Source organism: Terrapene carolina, unplaced genomic scaffold (genome assembly GCF_002925995.2).
Source record: "Terrapene carolina triunguis isolate 2854851 unplaced genomic scaffold, T_m_triunguis-2.0 Scaffold190, whole genome shotgun sequence".
NCBI lineage: Eukaryota > Metazoa > Chordata > Testudines > Emydidae > Terrapene > Terrapene triunguis.
In genome coordinates, this window is record NW_020664541.1 from 2,688,220 (window position 1) to 2,701,338 (window position 13,119).

A 13,119-nucleotide genomic window follows, 5' to 3' on the forward strand; every position below is an offset into this window, starting at 1 on the left:
GCCTTATCCCGTCCGCCATGGTAGGGCACTTTACCATGCCAGGCCAGTAGCACGGAGTCTGGAATCATTGCATAACAAAGCATGGCAGCGTATGGTCCCGGTGTTTGCTGGCATGCAGACAACATCCATTCCTTATCGCTCTTTGTTATCCTCAGGAGAGTGATATCATTCACGGTCACCTGGTTGAAATGGGGTGATTTTATTAAGGGGACATTCAGAGGTGCCCCTTCCTGCTCTGCTGAACAGAAATGTTCCCCGCTGATAGCCACGCGGTGGGGGGGAGGGGTAAAGTGATCATCCCCGATAATTGGGTGTGGGGGAGGAGGGGGGTTAGTTGGGTTTGTGCTGCATGTTAACCCGGAAACCACAGCCCCTCCTTTTACATTGCAAACCCATTTTAAATGGCCAACCCAACGGGTGCTTGGTATGGGAAACAAGGGCGCTACTGTTTGAAACCATTCCCACGTTATGAAGGTTAAAAAAGCCAAAAGACTGTGGCTTACCATGGCTGCCTGCAAGCCGAAATCTGTTGCCTGGCACTGCATGAGTGATCTCTCACACCAAACCGGCAGGCCCTCAATATAAGAGGAAAAATGCGACCTTGTAACGAAAGCACATGCGCTGTGTAATGTGAACAGCAAAATTTAACGTGAAAGAGTGTACCCATTGTTCTCTAAAATGTGTCTTTTTTAACCACCTCTCCCTTCTCCTCCACCAGCTGCAAATGTTTCTCCTTCGCAGAGGCTAGTGAAGATTAGAAGGAGAAAACGGCAGACTCGGGATGATATGTTCACGGAGCTCCAGATGTCCTCCCACGCTGAAAGAGCACAGCAGAATGCGTGGAGGCAGTCAATGTCAGACTACAGAAAAGCACAGTATGAACGAGAGGAGAGGTGGCGGGCTGAATCGCAAGATGAACAGAGCAAGTGGCGGGCTGAAGATGATAGGTGGCGTCAACTTGCTGACAGAAGGCAAGAGTCGATGCTCCGGCTGCTGGAGCATCAAACTGATATGCTCCAGCATATGGTTGAGCTGCAGGAAAGGCAGCAGGAGCAGAGACCGCCGCTACAGCCCCTGTGTAACCAACAGCCCTCCTCCCCAAGTTCCATAGCCTCCTCACCCAGACGCCCAAGAACACGGTGGGGGGGCCTCCGGCCACCCAGTCACTCCACCCCAGATGATTGCCCGAGCATCAGAAGGCTGGCTTTCAATAAGAGTTAAAGTTTTAAACTACAGTGTGTCCTTTTCCTTCCCTCCTCCTGCACCCATCCTGGGCTACCTTGGCAATTATCCCCCTAGTTGTGTGATGAATTAATAAAGAATGCATGAATGTGAAGTAACAATGACTTTATTGCCTCTGCAAGCGGTGCTCGAAGGGAGGAGGGGAGGGTGGTTAGTTTACAGGGAAGTAGAGTGAACCGGGGGGGGGGGGGGTGGAGGGTTCATCAAGGAGAAACAAGCAAAAGTTTCACACCGTAGCCTGGCCAGTCACAAAACTCGTTTTCAAAGCTTCTCTGATGCGCACCGCGCCCTGCTGTGCTCTTCTAACCGCCCTGGTGTCTGGCTGCGCGTAATCAGCGGCCAGGCGATTTGCCTCAACCTCCCACCCCGCCATAAATGTCTCCCCCTTACTCTCACAGATATTGTGGAGCGCACAGCAAGCAGCAATAACAATGGGGATATTCTTTTCGCTGAGGTCTGAGCGAGTCAGTAAGCTGCGCCAGCGCACTTTTAAACATCCAAATGCACATTCCACCACCATTCGGCACTTGCTCAGCCTGTAGTTGAACAGGTCCTGACTACTGTCCAAGCTGCCTGTGTACGGCTTCATGAGCCATGGCATTAAGGGGTAGGCTGGGTCCCCAAGGATCACGATAGGCATTTCAACATCCCCAACGGTTATTTTCTGGTCCGGGAAGAAAGTCCCTTCCTCCAGCTTTCGAAACAGACCAGAGTGCCTGAAGACGCGAGCATCGTGTACCTTTCCCGGCCATCCCACGTTGATGTTGGTGAAACGTCCCTTGTGATCCACCAGGGCTTGCAGCAGCATTGAAAAGTACCCCTTGCGGTTTATGTATTCGGTGGCTTGGTGCTCTGGTGACAAGATAGGGATATGGGTTCCGTCTATCGCCCCACCACAGTTTGGGAATCCCATTGCAGCAAAGCCATCTACTATGGCCTGCACGTTTCCCAGAGTCACTACCCTTGATATCACCAGGTCTTTGATTGCCCTGGCAACTTGGATGACAGCAGCCCCCACAGTAGATTTGCCCACTCCAAATTGATTCCCGACTGACCGGTAGCTGTCTGGCGTTGCAAGCTTCCACAGGGCTATCGCCACTCGCTTCTCAACTGTGAGGGCTGCTCTCATCCTGGTATTCTGGCACTTCAGGGCAGGGGAAAGCAAGTCACAAAGTTCCATGAAAGTGCCCTTACGCATGCAAAAGTTTCGCAGCCACTGGGAATCGTCCCACACCTGCAGCACGATGCGGTCCCACCAGTCTGTGCTTGTTTCCCAGGCCCAGAATCGGCTTTCCATGGCATGAATCTGCCCCAGTAACACCATGATTTGCACATTGCTGGGGTCTGTGCCTTGTGAGAGATCTATGTCCATGTCAATTTCCTCATCACTCTCGTTGCCGCGCTGCAATCGCCTGCTCGGCTGGTCCTGGTTTTGCTTTGGCATGTCCTGGCTCTGCATATACTCCAGGACAATGCGCGTGGTGTTCATAGTGCTCATAATTGCCGCGGTGATCTGAGCGGGCTCCATGATCCCAGTGCTATGGCGTCTGGTCTGAAAAAAGGCGCAAAACTAGTATCTGACGGACGGAGGGAGGGGCGAGTGACGACATGGCGTACAGGTACAGGGAATTAAAATCAACAAAGATGGCTGTGCATCAGGGAGAAACACAAACAACTGTCACAAAGAATGCCCCCACCCCCGAAGATTGAACTCAAAACCCTGGGTTTAGCAGGCCGTTGATTTCACGGAGGGAGGGGGAAGCAAATGAATACAGAACAAATCTATTTTTTACATCTTAAGCTGGCAGACGACGGTGCAGCATGACTGATAGCCCTCGGCATCTTCTGAGTGCTTGGCAGAAAATACTGGGCGCTTGGCAGAAAATAGCATACTACGACTGATAGCCATCATCATCAAGACAGTTCTATAGGACTGAGCATGTCTGCCCAGGTGCCCATGATTGACAGCCACTGCAGTACGATGACGATGGATACCAGTCGTAATATACCATCTTCTATCAAAAGGCAAGGGGCTGCTGCTGTGTGCAATGCAGCCCCACGTCTGCCAGCACCCAGATCGCTGATGAAGACTACCAGTCATACTGCACCGTCTACTGCCAAAAGGCTATTAGCTGCTGCTGTGTAGCAATGCAGTACCACCTCTGCCGGCACCCAGAGGACATATGGTGACGGTGAGCTGAGCGGGCTCCATGCTTGGCATGGTATGTTGTCTGCACAGGTAACCCAGGTAAAAAGGCGCGAATCGATTGTCTGCCGTTGCTCTGACGGAGGGGGAGGTGCCTGACGACATGTACCCAGAACCCCCCGCGACACTGTTTTGCATCATTCGGGCATTGGGATCTCAACCCAGAATTCCAATGGGCGGCGGAGACTGCGGGAACTGTGGGATAGCTACCCACAGTGCAACGCTCTGGAAGTCGACGCTAGCCTCCGTACTGTGGACGCGGTCCGCCGACTTAATGCACTTAGAGCATTTTATGTGGGGACACACACAATCGGCTGCATACAACCGATTTCTATAAAACCGGCTTCTATAAATTCGACCTAATTTCGTAGTGTAGACATACCCTTATTCTCCCATCATAGTCAATGAGAGTTATCCTGCAGTGGGAGAATAGGCACTCAATTTGATAGTTATCAAAAGTTTCACAGTCTGCTGACTGCTCACTGACCTAGTTGAAATAAGTCTAATGGGAACAGTTCAAGAACCAACTGAGTTTGCACATCATAAATCAGCACTGATAAAATTTTGTTGGCTGTCTCAATAGATATGCCAAGAATTGAAGAGGCTTGGTGGGCCTTCCACCTCATTTTAGTCTTACTGGTAGAATAGAAGGAACAAGCTTGTACTGCTGCTGCTTATCCTGTGAATCACTAGATGGCTCTAGTATCCCAAGTTCAGGCATTTAAAACAGCACTAAACAAGCAGCAGAGGGCACCATATCTCCTTCTGCACTGAAAGTATTATTAGCTTTCCCCCCCCAACAACTCCTTCCTCCCAGCATAAGCCTGCTAAAACACCAGGTTCTCTTATGTGTCACTCAGCAGTACCTAGTCATTTTAACCAAGAGATGGGCTTCAAAATAAGGATATATGTTCTGCAGCCTGCTAAATTTCTACTTTTCAGGTAAGCTCAGACATCAATGCAAGCTTCAGCTCAGACTTGAAATTTTAAGTTACAGACCTGACTTACAAATGAAACTCTAATAAGAGCTCTCCCACCTCCACCCCAATATTCTCAAAGTTTTCTTCTACTGAAAAATCCTTGATCAGTTTTTTTTTAATCCAAGTATTTTAAGAGCATTTTCTAAGAAACCTTGAAAATAATGCAGTCTGGAGTGAGCCAGAGATCTTTAGCTAGCTGCAGAATGTTTCTTTAACAGCATGCCCACTCTGTCGTGAATGAAAAATCCCATGAATGTGAACCTTTTCTTGCACCCGCGAGCATGCATCTCAACAATACTGGGCAAAGCACCTTGGAATGCCTTAAAACCACTTGGTGGGGCACTAGGCTAAGGTTTAGATCAGATGACAATGTAAAAAGTCCACAGGTGGATGACCCCATTTGGATTGTCCTGGTCATCCTCCTCTTCCCTCTCAGTCATCCCTAGCCAGTCTGTTAATGACTTATTCAAGGAAGGGTGAATCTAGGCACTCTCTGTGGTGTATCTTCACATGATCATGCTGCATTCGTAAGTGCGGCACACACTTATATGCATTCAAGTTTATGAAAAAAGACAATATTTAAACTTTAGTGGGTATATTACCGCCATCCTAAGGTTCTTCAGCATTTTTCTATCGTTGATTAGGCAATTGTCTCAAGTCATACACAATTGCCAAAGAAACCATCTAGTGCTTTAATGCTACTACTTTTTTTGACAGTGAACCTCATTTCTTTTGTATCCATCCAGTTAAAACTACACAAGTAACATTAGGTAGGCACAGTAACGTAGGACTTGCCATACTAGATCAGAGTCAAAGTCAATCTACGTCCAGCATCCTGTTTTTGATAATGACCCATACCAGATGCTTCAGATGAAGGTGAAAGAAACCCACAGTGTGCAGATGTGAGATCATCTACCCACTACATAGATCTCATCCTCATCTCTAGTAGTTAGAGACTGGCATAAACCAAAAATTTGCTATTGATTATATTAAATCTCATGCTTTAGAAGCGATAACTTTGGACATTCTTGATATCCAGAATAGTTCCTCAGTTTGGAGCAACATACTCATCCTCTGTAGTGTCCCATCTCCCATATGGAGATGCCTCAAATTGTGTTCTTGTACATGGGAAAACAACTGCCTTCTTCCAAATTAGATTGGGAATTTGACAAAGATGCTTTGCTGCCCCAGAACTTTTCAAAGCCATCATAGACTATGCACTTGACCAGACACTATATAAATGCACTTTTGAAATATGCCTTGGTAAGAACCTCATCAACACAACACTAGCCATTGAATCAAAAGACAAGCTAGTTGCAGCATTTAAAGTCCTGGAAAAGCTCAGTGGCAAAAGTCAGCCTGAAAATTAATTGGGGTAAATGCAAAATTCTTCCAGTTGATTACTCACCAACCTTGCCTTTGTTGTCAGTAACATGGGAAGCACTGAAAAAGCATTGCAAAAAGCACAGTCACTAGTGGGGCACCTCATTAAGAGCATCTTCTGGAAACCGACCACCCTGCTAAGTAGAGAGATGAGACTAAGCATATACAATGCTTTGGTGGTCAGTACTCTGAAACATGGCCACTCACTGTCATGATTGAAAAGAAGCTGGACACCATTCAAATAAAGCATCTCCAAATAATCAAAAGCCTCTAGTGAGACAAATTCAAGTTGAATGAAGAGATCTGTTTTCTAACTAAACAGGTCCTGCTTTCTCAAATGGTCACCCAACGCACTCAGGTGGTATGGCCATCTACTCTGAATGCCTACCAACGTCTCTCCAAAAATCATCTTCTGCTATGACCCAATGAAAGCAGATGGAAGACACACCCTGGAAGACCTAAAACCCATCCCTTACTGGCATCCTACCCCGTAACCCACCAGATTTGCCTCAGGACAGAACGTCACGGAGATTCAGAATGCATTCAGTGACCCTAAACTGTCCAAGCAACAGTGTGAGAACCAACCAGTCTGCACAGACTGGCATATTAAAGCCTGTAATATACATTTTACATTCCACTTATTTGTAAATGTTTACAGACTTCATCTTTGTATTAAGAGTTTGAGCTAATTAAAAATTAGACTGTATCAAAATTACCACTTAAGAATGAAACCTACCTCACACCCAGACAACTTCTCATATCCTATTTAACTATTTATATAAGAGTACATTTTATCCTTAAATAGGTTTCCTTATTTACATTTTCTATCACCGCCAGAATGTTCCTTCAGTGGAATTTGTGTATGAAAACACGTTTTGCACATCACTGCTTCCTGTAGTAAAATTCAAGGGCTGCATGCTTTATCATTACTCTAAAATAAACTGCAGGGGGGAGAAATGACAGTTGCATGTAAACAGCAATGCAGTTATGTTTGTACTCAACAGCTTTACCATCATTGCTAGGAAAGCAAGGACACCTATCACTAGGGACGGTTGATCCCAAACATAAATGTAGTGGATTTGAGTGTGTAGTCTAACTGGAATTTATAGTTCTACAACATAGGTCTGTACATCAGAGCTGAGCTAACAATGAGAATTAGAGATAGCAACAAATTCAGATTAAGTTCATTTTCAGCTTTTACTCATTTAAGCAAAACTATCAGAACACACTACTGCACCAGTTTCACCTCCAGAATTGACATCCATCTTGCATCACAGTATGATAAGGTTCAACATCCTACTAGCGCCAGGACCGAGACATCTGTCCATGTGAAAATCGATGATTTTAGAATTAATCAGGGTATTGTGTTAAAAGATGCCAAATACAGGAATGGCAAAGGTGGTGTATGTTAGCAAAGCTTCATGAAGCTATGGTTGGCAGTGGGGATGGGAAGGGGCAAATGCTGTATGACAACAGGTGGAGTGGAGTATTGCTCCAGATAATATTACTTTCACTAGCACCTTGGAAGCATTTCCACAACCAACTTAAATAATATTCACATGGAGGCTCCTGTATCACCCTTTCCGCATTAAAGGGAAGACCCTTTCCAATTTAAAGGTAATTCTTCAAATTCCTCACACACATCAGGAAAGGAGGGATTAATTATTTTAAGAGCAGGCCTAACACCCACTGCACTTTCATGTTTAAAAGATACACAGTATTAGTGCTCCTTCACAAGTGATAAATTCCCATTGCAATCCAACATCACTCAGAAGATTTTCAGTTCAAACCAGTTATTCTGCAGGTCTGTGTTATTTGATGAACCTAAGTAGACTACACAATCCCATTCAAAACTGACTCAATGAGAGGAAAGGAGGGACTTACCTGGAGGTTCACAGACCACACCTAAGACTTAGCTTACATGAATAATCAACTGCAACTGTGACTTCCTCCGACCTACAGTTACTCAATAATACAGGGTTATTAAGTTTAATGTAACAAGAATAAGGCATCATGTATTCCTAGTAGCAATGCTACTGAATGAAAAGAGGCAGTTAAGAATTGTTTTTCATTTTTGAACAATCAGATTAACCAGCCATGTTAAGAGTTATACATAGCTATTTTCCCTTCTTTGAATTACTGTCATTCCATTCACAAGAAGATATTCAACTGATTTTGTGCTTGCCATCTAGATCATGAAGCCTATGAGTGCTGACCCTAACCTCTTTCTAGATGCAGTTATGATACGTCCAATTATGACAATGGAAGATGCACTTCAATGCCTGTAACCAGTGGAAGGAGAATAACAGAAGTGAGAACCAAAGCATTTGGAACAAAGCCAAAATATCCTACAAGGCTGCTTACTGGGGTTCCATTGAATCACTCCCAGAGCCCCAAAATCCTCCATATCACAGATTCCCACCTTTCCTGTATAAGGGAAGCGAAAACAGAAATTTCACCCAGGTTTCCTACCTGGCAAAAGGAGGATTGCCATTAAGCTACACACCTTTGGAGAACCAAAAATATGCTTACTTTTCCATTTATGCTACTATCCTCAGCCTGACAAACACAAGGGACACCACCATGCAGTCATCCAGGCTTCTGAAAGACATGGTGTAAGATTTTCCAAAGTGACTTGGGAAAAGAAGTCATTTTTCAAAATGGATTTAAATACCTACGTTCCTTTTGAAAAATGAGACACTCCCGAAAATTTTACCCTTGATCTCCCTACCGGGTTCCTAGTTTGAAGTCAAAGACAGCTGTGTCATCCAGTTAGAAACCCCACAGTTAAACAGACATTCTATTGCCAAGTCCATTCTAGGCTTGTCTGCGTAATACACCAAATCCTTGAATGCTCTAGCAGGACTGTCCTCAGTGCTGTATAATTTGAACACTTCATGATCAAAAATATTTAACAATTTTGATAAACAGTAAAAAGATTGGCATTTTAGCCTTTCCTATTAGCAAAGACGTTTCAGATAACTTAGGCATTAAACGTATACTCAAAAGACTATAAATTAAATACATATAGAAGTTTTGGTAGGCTTCCATGCACTGCATTTGCAGTTTTTCCCCCATCACATGCCTTGTAAGTAAGAACTGTGATGTTTTATCCCTCTGTCATCTTTTCCAATTGCGTGATACCATGTATGTATCAAGTTTTACTTTCACCAGGTTAGGCTGCTGTATCATGCAAACGAGCCTTAGCCAGAAAACGGTGTCTGTGGCTACACACTATGCTTAAGTAAATTCTTATAAAGTTCAGATGTGACTTATTGTGGTAGCACTGAATACAAAAAAAAAAAATTCCTGAACTAAAGGGACACCTGCCATGCTCATCACCTCTCCTATGTCTAGAATGCCCTTTCAGCTCCCAAATTACATAGCAGTGCTAGTGTTTGAGATCTAGGAATAAACTAAACATTTTGGACAGAGTTCTTTTCAAAAGGAAAAGTAAGCTTTAATTGTTTGAAATTCTTCCCCTACCTTACTAGCTTCAACTATAGACAAGAGGTAGCTATTGCATTTTAAAATAATACTTTTCAAAGCACCAAAACTATGAAAAGGTTAAGCATAAATTGGTAACAAAGTCAAGACAGCCCTAAAAGAATCAGAGCTCATTTGTGCTCACAAAAGAAATTAATCCACCTGATGTTGGCATGGAATTCACTAATTCCTCCTCTCTGCAACACTCCTAGCATCAGTAGATCATCCTTACAAAGTGTCAGTTCATCCTTGAAAAGCCATACAGTTGAGTCTGAGTGAAGTGAACAGACCAAGAAAATGTCAATGTAAGTCACAGAACAGCAATGACATCCTCCTGTAATTATTACTGAAGTAAATGTGTAGCATCACTAAAGCATCACCACTGGCTACAGAGTCCCTCTCCAGTCAAAACAACTGAAGGCAGTGAGAAATCAACACTCTCATGGCCTTAAAATATCCTATTTACCATACATCACAGGCTCATTTCTGTAGTTGAAAATTTATTTCTACCGCCTTAGAACAGTTCTCTATTCATGTCCTGTACCTTTGTCACTCACCCTGTGGAATTATCACACATTGCTACTTAAACTGCAAACTGTGAAATATAGTAATAATGTAATCTACAACCCACTCATAGCCTTCCAGCAAAACCTAACTGGAATTCATCACCCTTTTCTTACTTTATAAAGATTCTTCCCTCTGTTTTACATTGTTATTCCAACCATTATATTATTTTTGAAGTGTCTGATAAAAGAATGTTTAACTTCAAAATCTTGGTTAAGTCTGTTTTATAAAGAGACTTATTTGTAAATAAAAGGTATGTGATGTTTCTATTAGCTAATTTGTTCCTATAGTACCCCATAACCATTAGTACATCCTGACTATCATGATATCTGCTGAAGTCAGAAATTATCACTACCAAGCTGACAGTCACTTCAGGTCAATAAACAATATCTGAATATTAAGATAAATCTGAGATGAACTCAAAGAGCCTTTTAAACAGAGAATAAGATTAGGATTTCAAATCAAAATTACATCAGACTGCATAAAGAAAACAAATAATGCACCACTCAGACAGTGCACTGAAAGTTTAAGTAGTGCCTAGCACCTGACTGGGCATCAACTATTAAACACAGACAGGACCAATGACAATGGTACCCTGAGTATACTGCTAGGTCTTAGGATTTATTTAAAAAAGAAAAAGCTTGCAAAGCTATTACCACAAACCTGTTCGGTATGTGGTGATGCATAGCTACCCAGGACACTGGCAGAGGGTGTCATTTGATTTCAAAATGCATGCTACGAATACAAGCTGAGAGTGGTCTCAGTCATTTTTCAGTTTGACTGTGAGAGTAGGTAAGTTGCTCTGTGGAGGAGGAAGAATTTTGGCACATGAGATACTGCAGCCAGTCAGGAGAGCGCACTGAGATCATGCACTTGAGCCTTCAGAAGCAATGGGGAAAGATTACTTTCCACTGCTGCCTTTCTTCTGCCTCCTCCAATTTTTCAAGAGCAGAGACTCTCCATTCCCCTATTTCAGATATTTGTAACTGGTAGGCCAGGCTCTACCCTCCCCCTTAACCTTGTTGCACAGCAACCTTCCTCTCACTTAGTTATACATGCTCCAACTCGCCATGGAGCTGAAGTTGCTGCTGTTGCCATCATGAGACTGGGGTTCGGCACAGCCTTAGCTCTGTCGAAGCAAAGAGCTGGCAGGTACGGCAACATCTTTGTAACAGTTTAACCAGATAGTTACCTGGAAAGGTTGAATTTCAGCCTTTGCAATTTTATGAAAGGCAAGCATTTACTTTCCAGTGTATCAACAGGCAGCCATGGGACTTAGGCTGAGCTACTGGGGAGTCATAGTACACTACCAACTCAAGTTTAATTTTACATTGGTTTACCTCTGTATTATGTGCACTTCGCTAGCATATTTCTTGAGTATCTCCTGTAAGATGACGTTAGCCACACATGCAAGTGTTTCCCCTACCTCATACATTTTTCTTTACATTAATGTCAAATGCCAATCTTTTGAAAAAAATTATCTTAGCTGGAGGTAGACTTGAACTAGATTTCAAGAAGTATAAATACTAATTTTATAGCTTGAACCCCTTTATCTCTCAGGTAAAGGATTTTGTGCAGCTCTCCAAATTACCTTTAGAAGACATGAAGGCTAAGTGCTCCAGAAAACTCAATGCAGTTACTGTTTCTGAAGTCTCAGAGCTTGGACAACCTCATAAGGGGGAAGAGGCCTTTAGGAAATCGAACAGGCAGCCTAGCTCATGGGAGAAGTTGCTCCCTCCATTCAAAGAATGGCTGGCTGGCTGACACCTAGGGAAAACTGTGTCCCCCATCCCTGATGACAGTTGACCTGACATCTGAGGATTCTGCCCTTCTCTTGAGGCTGGCAGCAGGGGAATGACTGTGCTTGGGGAATTTGCACCTCTTTTACCTGTAGTTCACACCAGGCAACTTCCACCGTAGTCTCGGTATCCAGCCCCTTGTAGACAGTTTTGAAGGAGCCTCTTCCAATCTCAATATCGAATTTGAGGAAGCGGCCCTCAAGGGAGAAGCCCACCGCCTTGGTCTCTAACTCCTCGATATCCTCTTGCTGTCGGTTCTGGAGCTCCCGGCTGGCGGTGGCTGCACTGCCTGCCGTGTTGGTAGGGGGTAAGGGGGCAGCTTCCTCTGCCTCTCCTTTGGGCAGTAGCGGGGCGATGTCCTCTGCTGCAGGGGGCTCCTGAATGGGTTGCTCCTCGTGGGGAAGCGACAGAGACGGCTGTTGCAACAATAGCAGGGGGACGTGGGTGACAGAGATGCAGGGGGTCTGGCTAGCGGGTTCAGGAGGGGAGCCCAGCAGCGGGGTGATACTCCCGGGAGTGGCGACGGCCGGGGGTGCTGCGGGCTGCAAGCTAGGGAGCTCCAGAGCTGTAGCATTGGAGTCGCAGATCACGCTACGGCGGAAGAAGCGGTGCTCGGTGGCTGCAGCCCCACGACTGTCCTTGTCCATGGTGTGACGGCGACGCCGGTATTCCTCGCTCCGGCCCCCGCCTCCCACCTCGCCGCCTGTTCCTCCGGCCCCCGAGCCATCATGGTCAGCGACGGCTCCTAGCTTCTCCCCCACGGAGCTGTCCGAGCTAGAGCCGTTCTTGGGCGGAGGCGGCGGGGGAGCCAGGAAGCGGGGGGCCGGGCTGCTGCTCTCTGCGGCGCCCTCCGACATGGTGCTGCGGGGCTCGGGGTAGCGCTGCTGAGAGGATGGGAGGTGTCACTGAGCGGGGAGCGCGTCCGGCTGCTGCTGCAACAGAGGAGGGTCCCAAGGGCTCCTCACAGCGGGGCTTGGCGGCGGCTGCTGGGCCAGCGGCGGGGTGGGTCCCTGCTTAGCGTCCACATCCATCCTGCAGCGGGGAGCCGGGCAGCGGGGCCGACATGGAGCGACAGCAGCGGGACCAGGACACGGGACTAGGGGGGAGAAGTCGAGAGGAGCCTGAGGCGGGTGCCGGGCCGGGACGAAGCCGCTGGCTGCCTACAGCGGGACAGCCCAGCTGCTCTCCGAGAGGAAAAGCGACTGGCCCCCCGGGCTGGGGGTGGGGAGCGAGGCAGGCCCAGGCCGGGAAGCGGCTGCGCCGGGGGCGCAGGCCCCGCACTCCCCTGCCGCGAGAGGGGAGGGCAGGCCCGGCACGCCCCGCCGGGGGAGAGAAGCGCGGCCCGGTCACTCGGAGCCTGAGGGAGCTCTCGCCTCACACGGCGCCCATGGCGACCTCGGCCTCCTCCCGGTAGGAAGTAACCGCTCGCCGCGGGGCCGGCCCCCTCGCTGCCTGCCGG

The 13,119-nt window shown here is 46.4% G+C and overlaps 1 protein-coding gene across 2 annotated transcripts in view; it reads right to left on the minus strand.

Annotated features, from left to right (window-relative positions):
- Nucleotides 1-12,874, minus strand: part of WNK1 (WNK lysine deficient protein kinase 1) — a 182,030-nt gene extending 169,156 nt beyond the window's left edge. For both annotated transcript variants that reach the window (XM_024204658.3, XM_024204640.3), the window contains exon 1: nucleotides 11,750-12,874. In XM_024204658.3, the coding sequence (XP_024060426.2) occupies nucleotides 11,750-12,517 (768 nt within the window). In that variant the 5' untranslated portion in view covers nucleotides 12,518-12,874. The remainder of the gene's footprint in view (nucleotides 1-11,749) is intronic.
- Nucleotides 12,875-13,119: the final 245 nt, after the last annotated feature.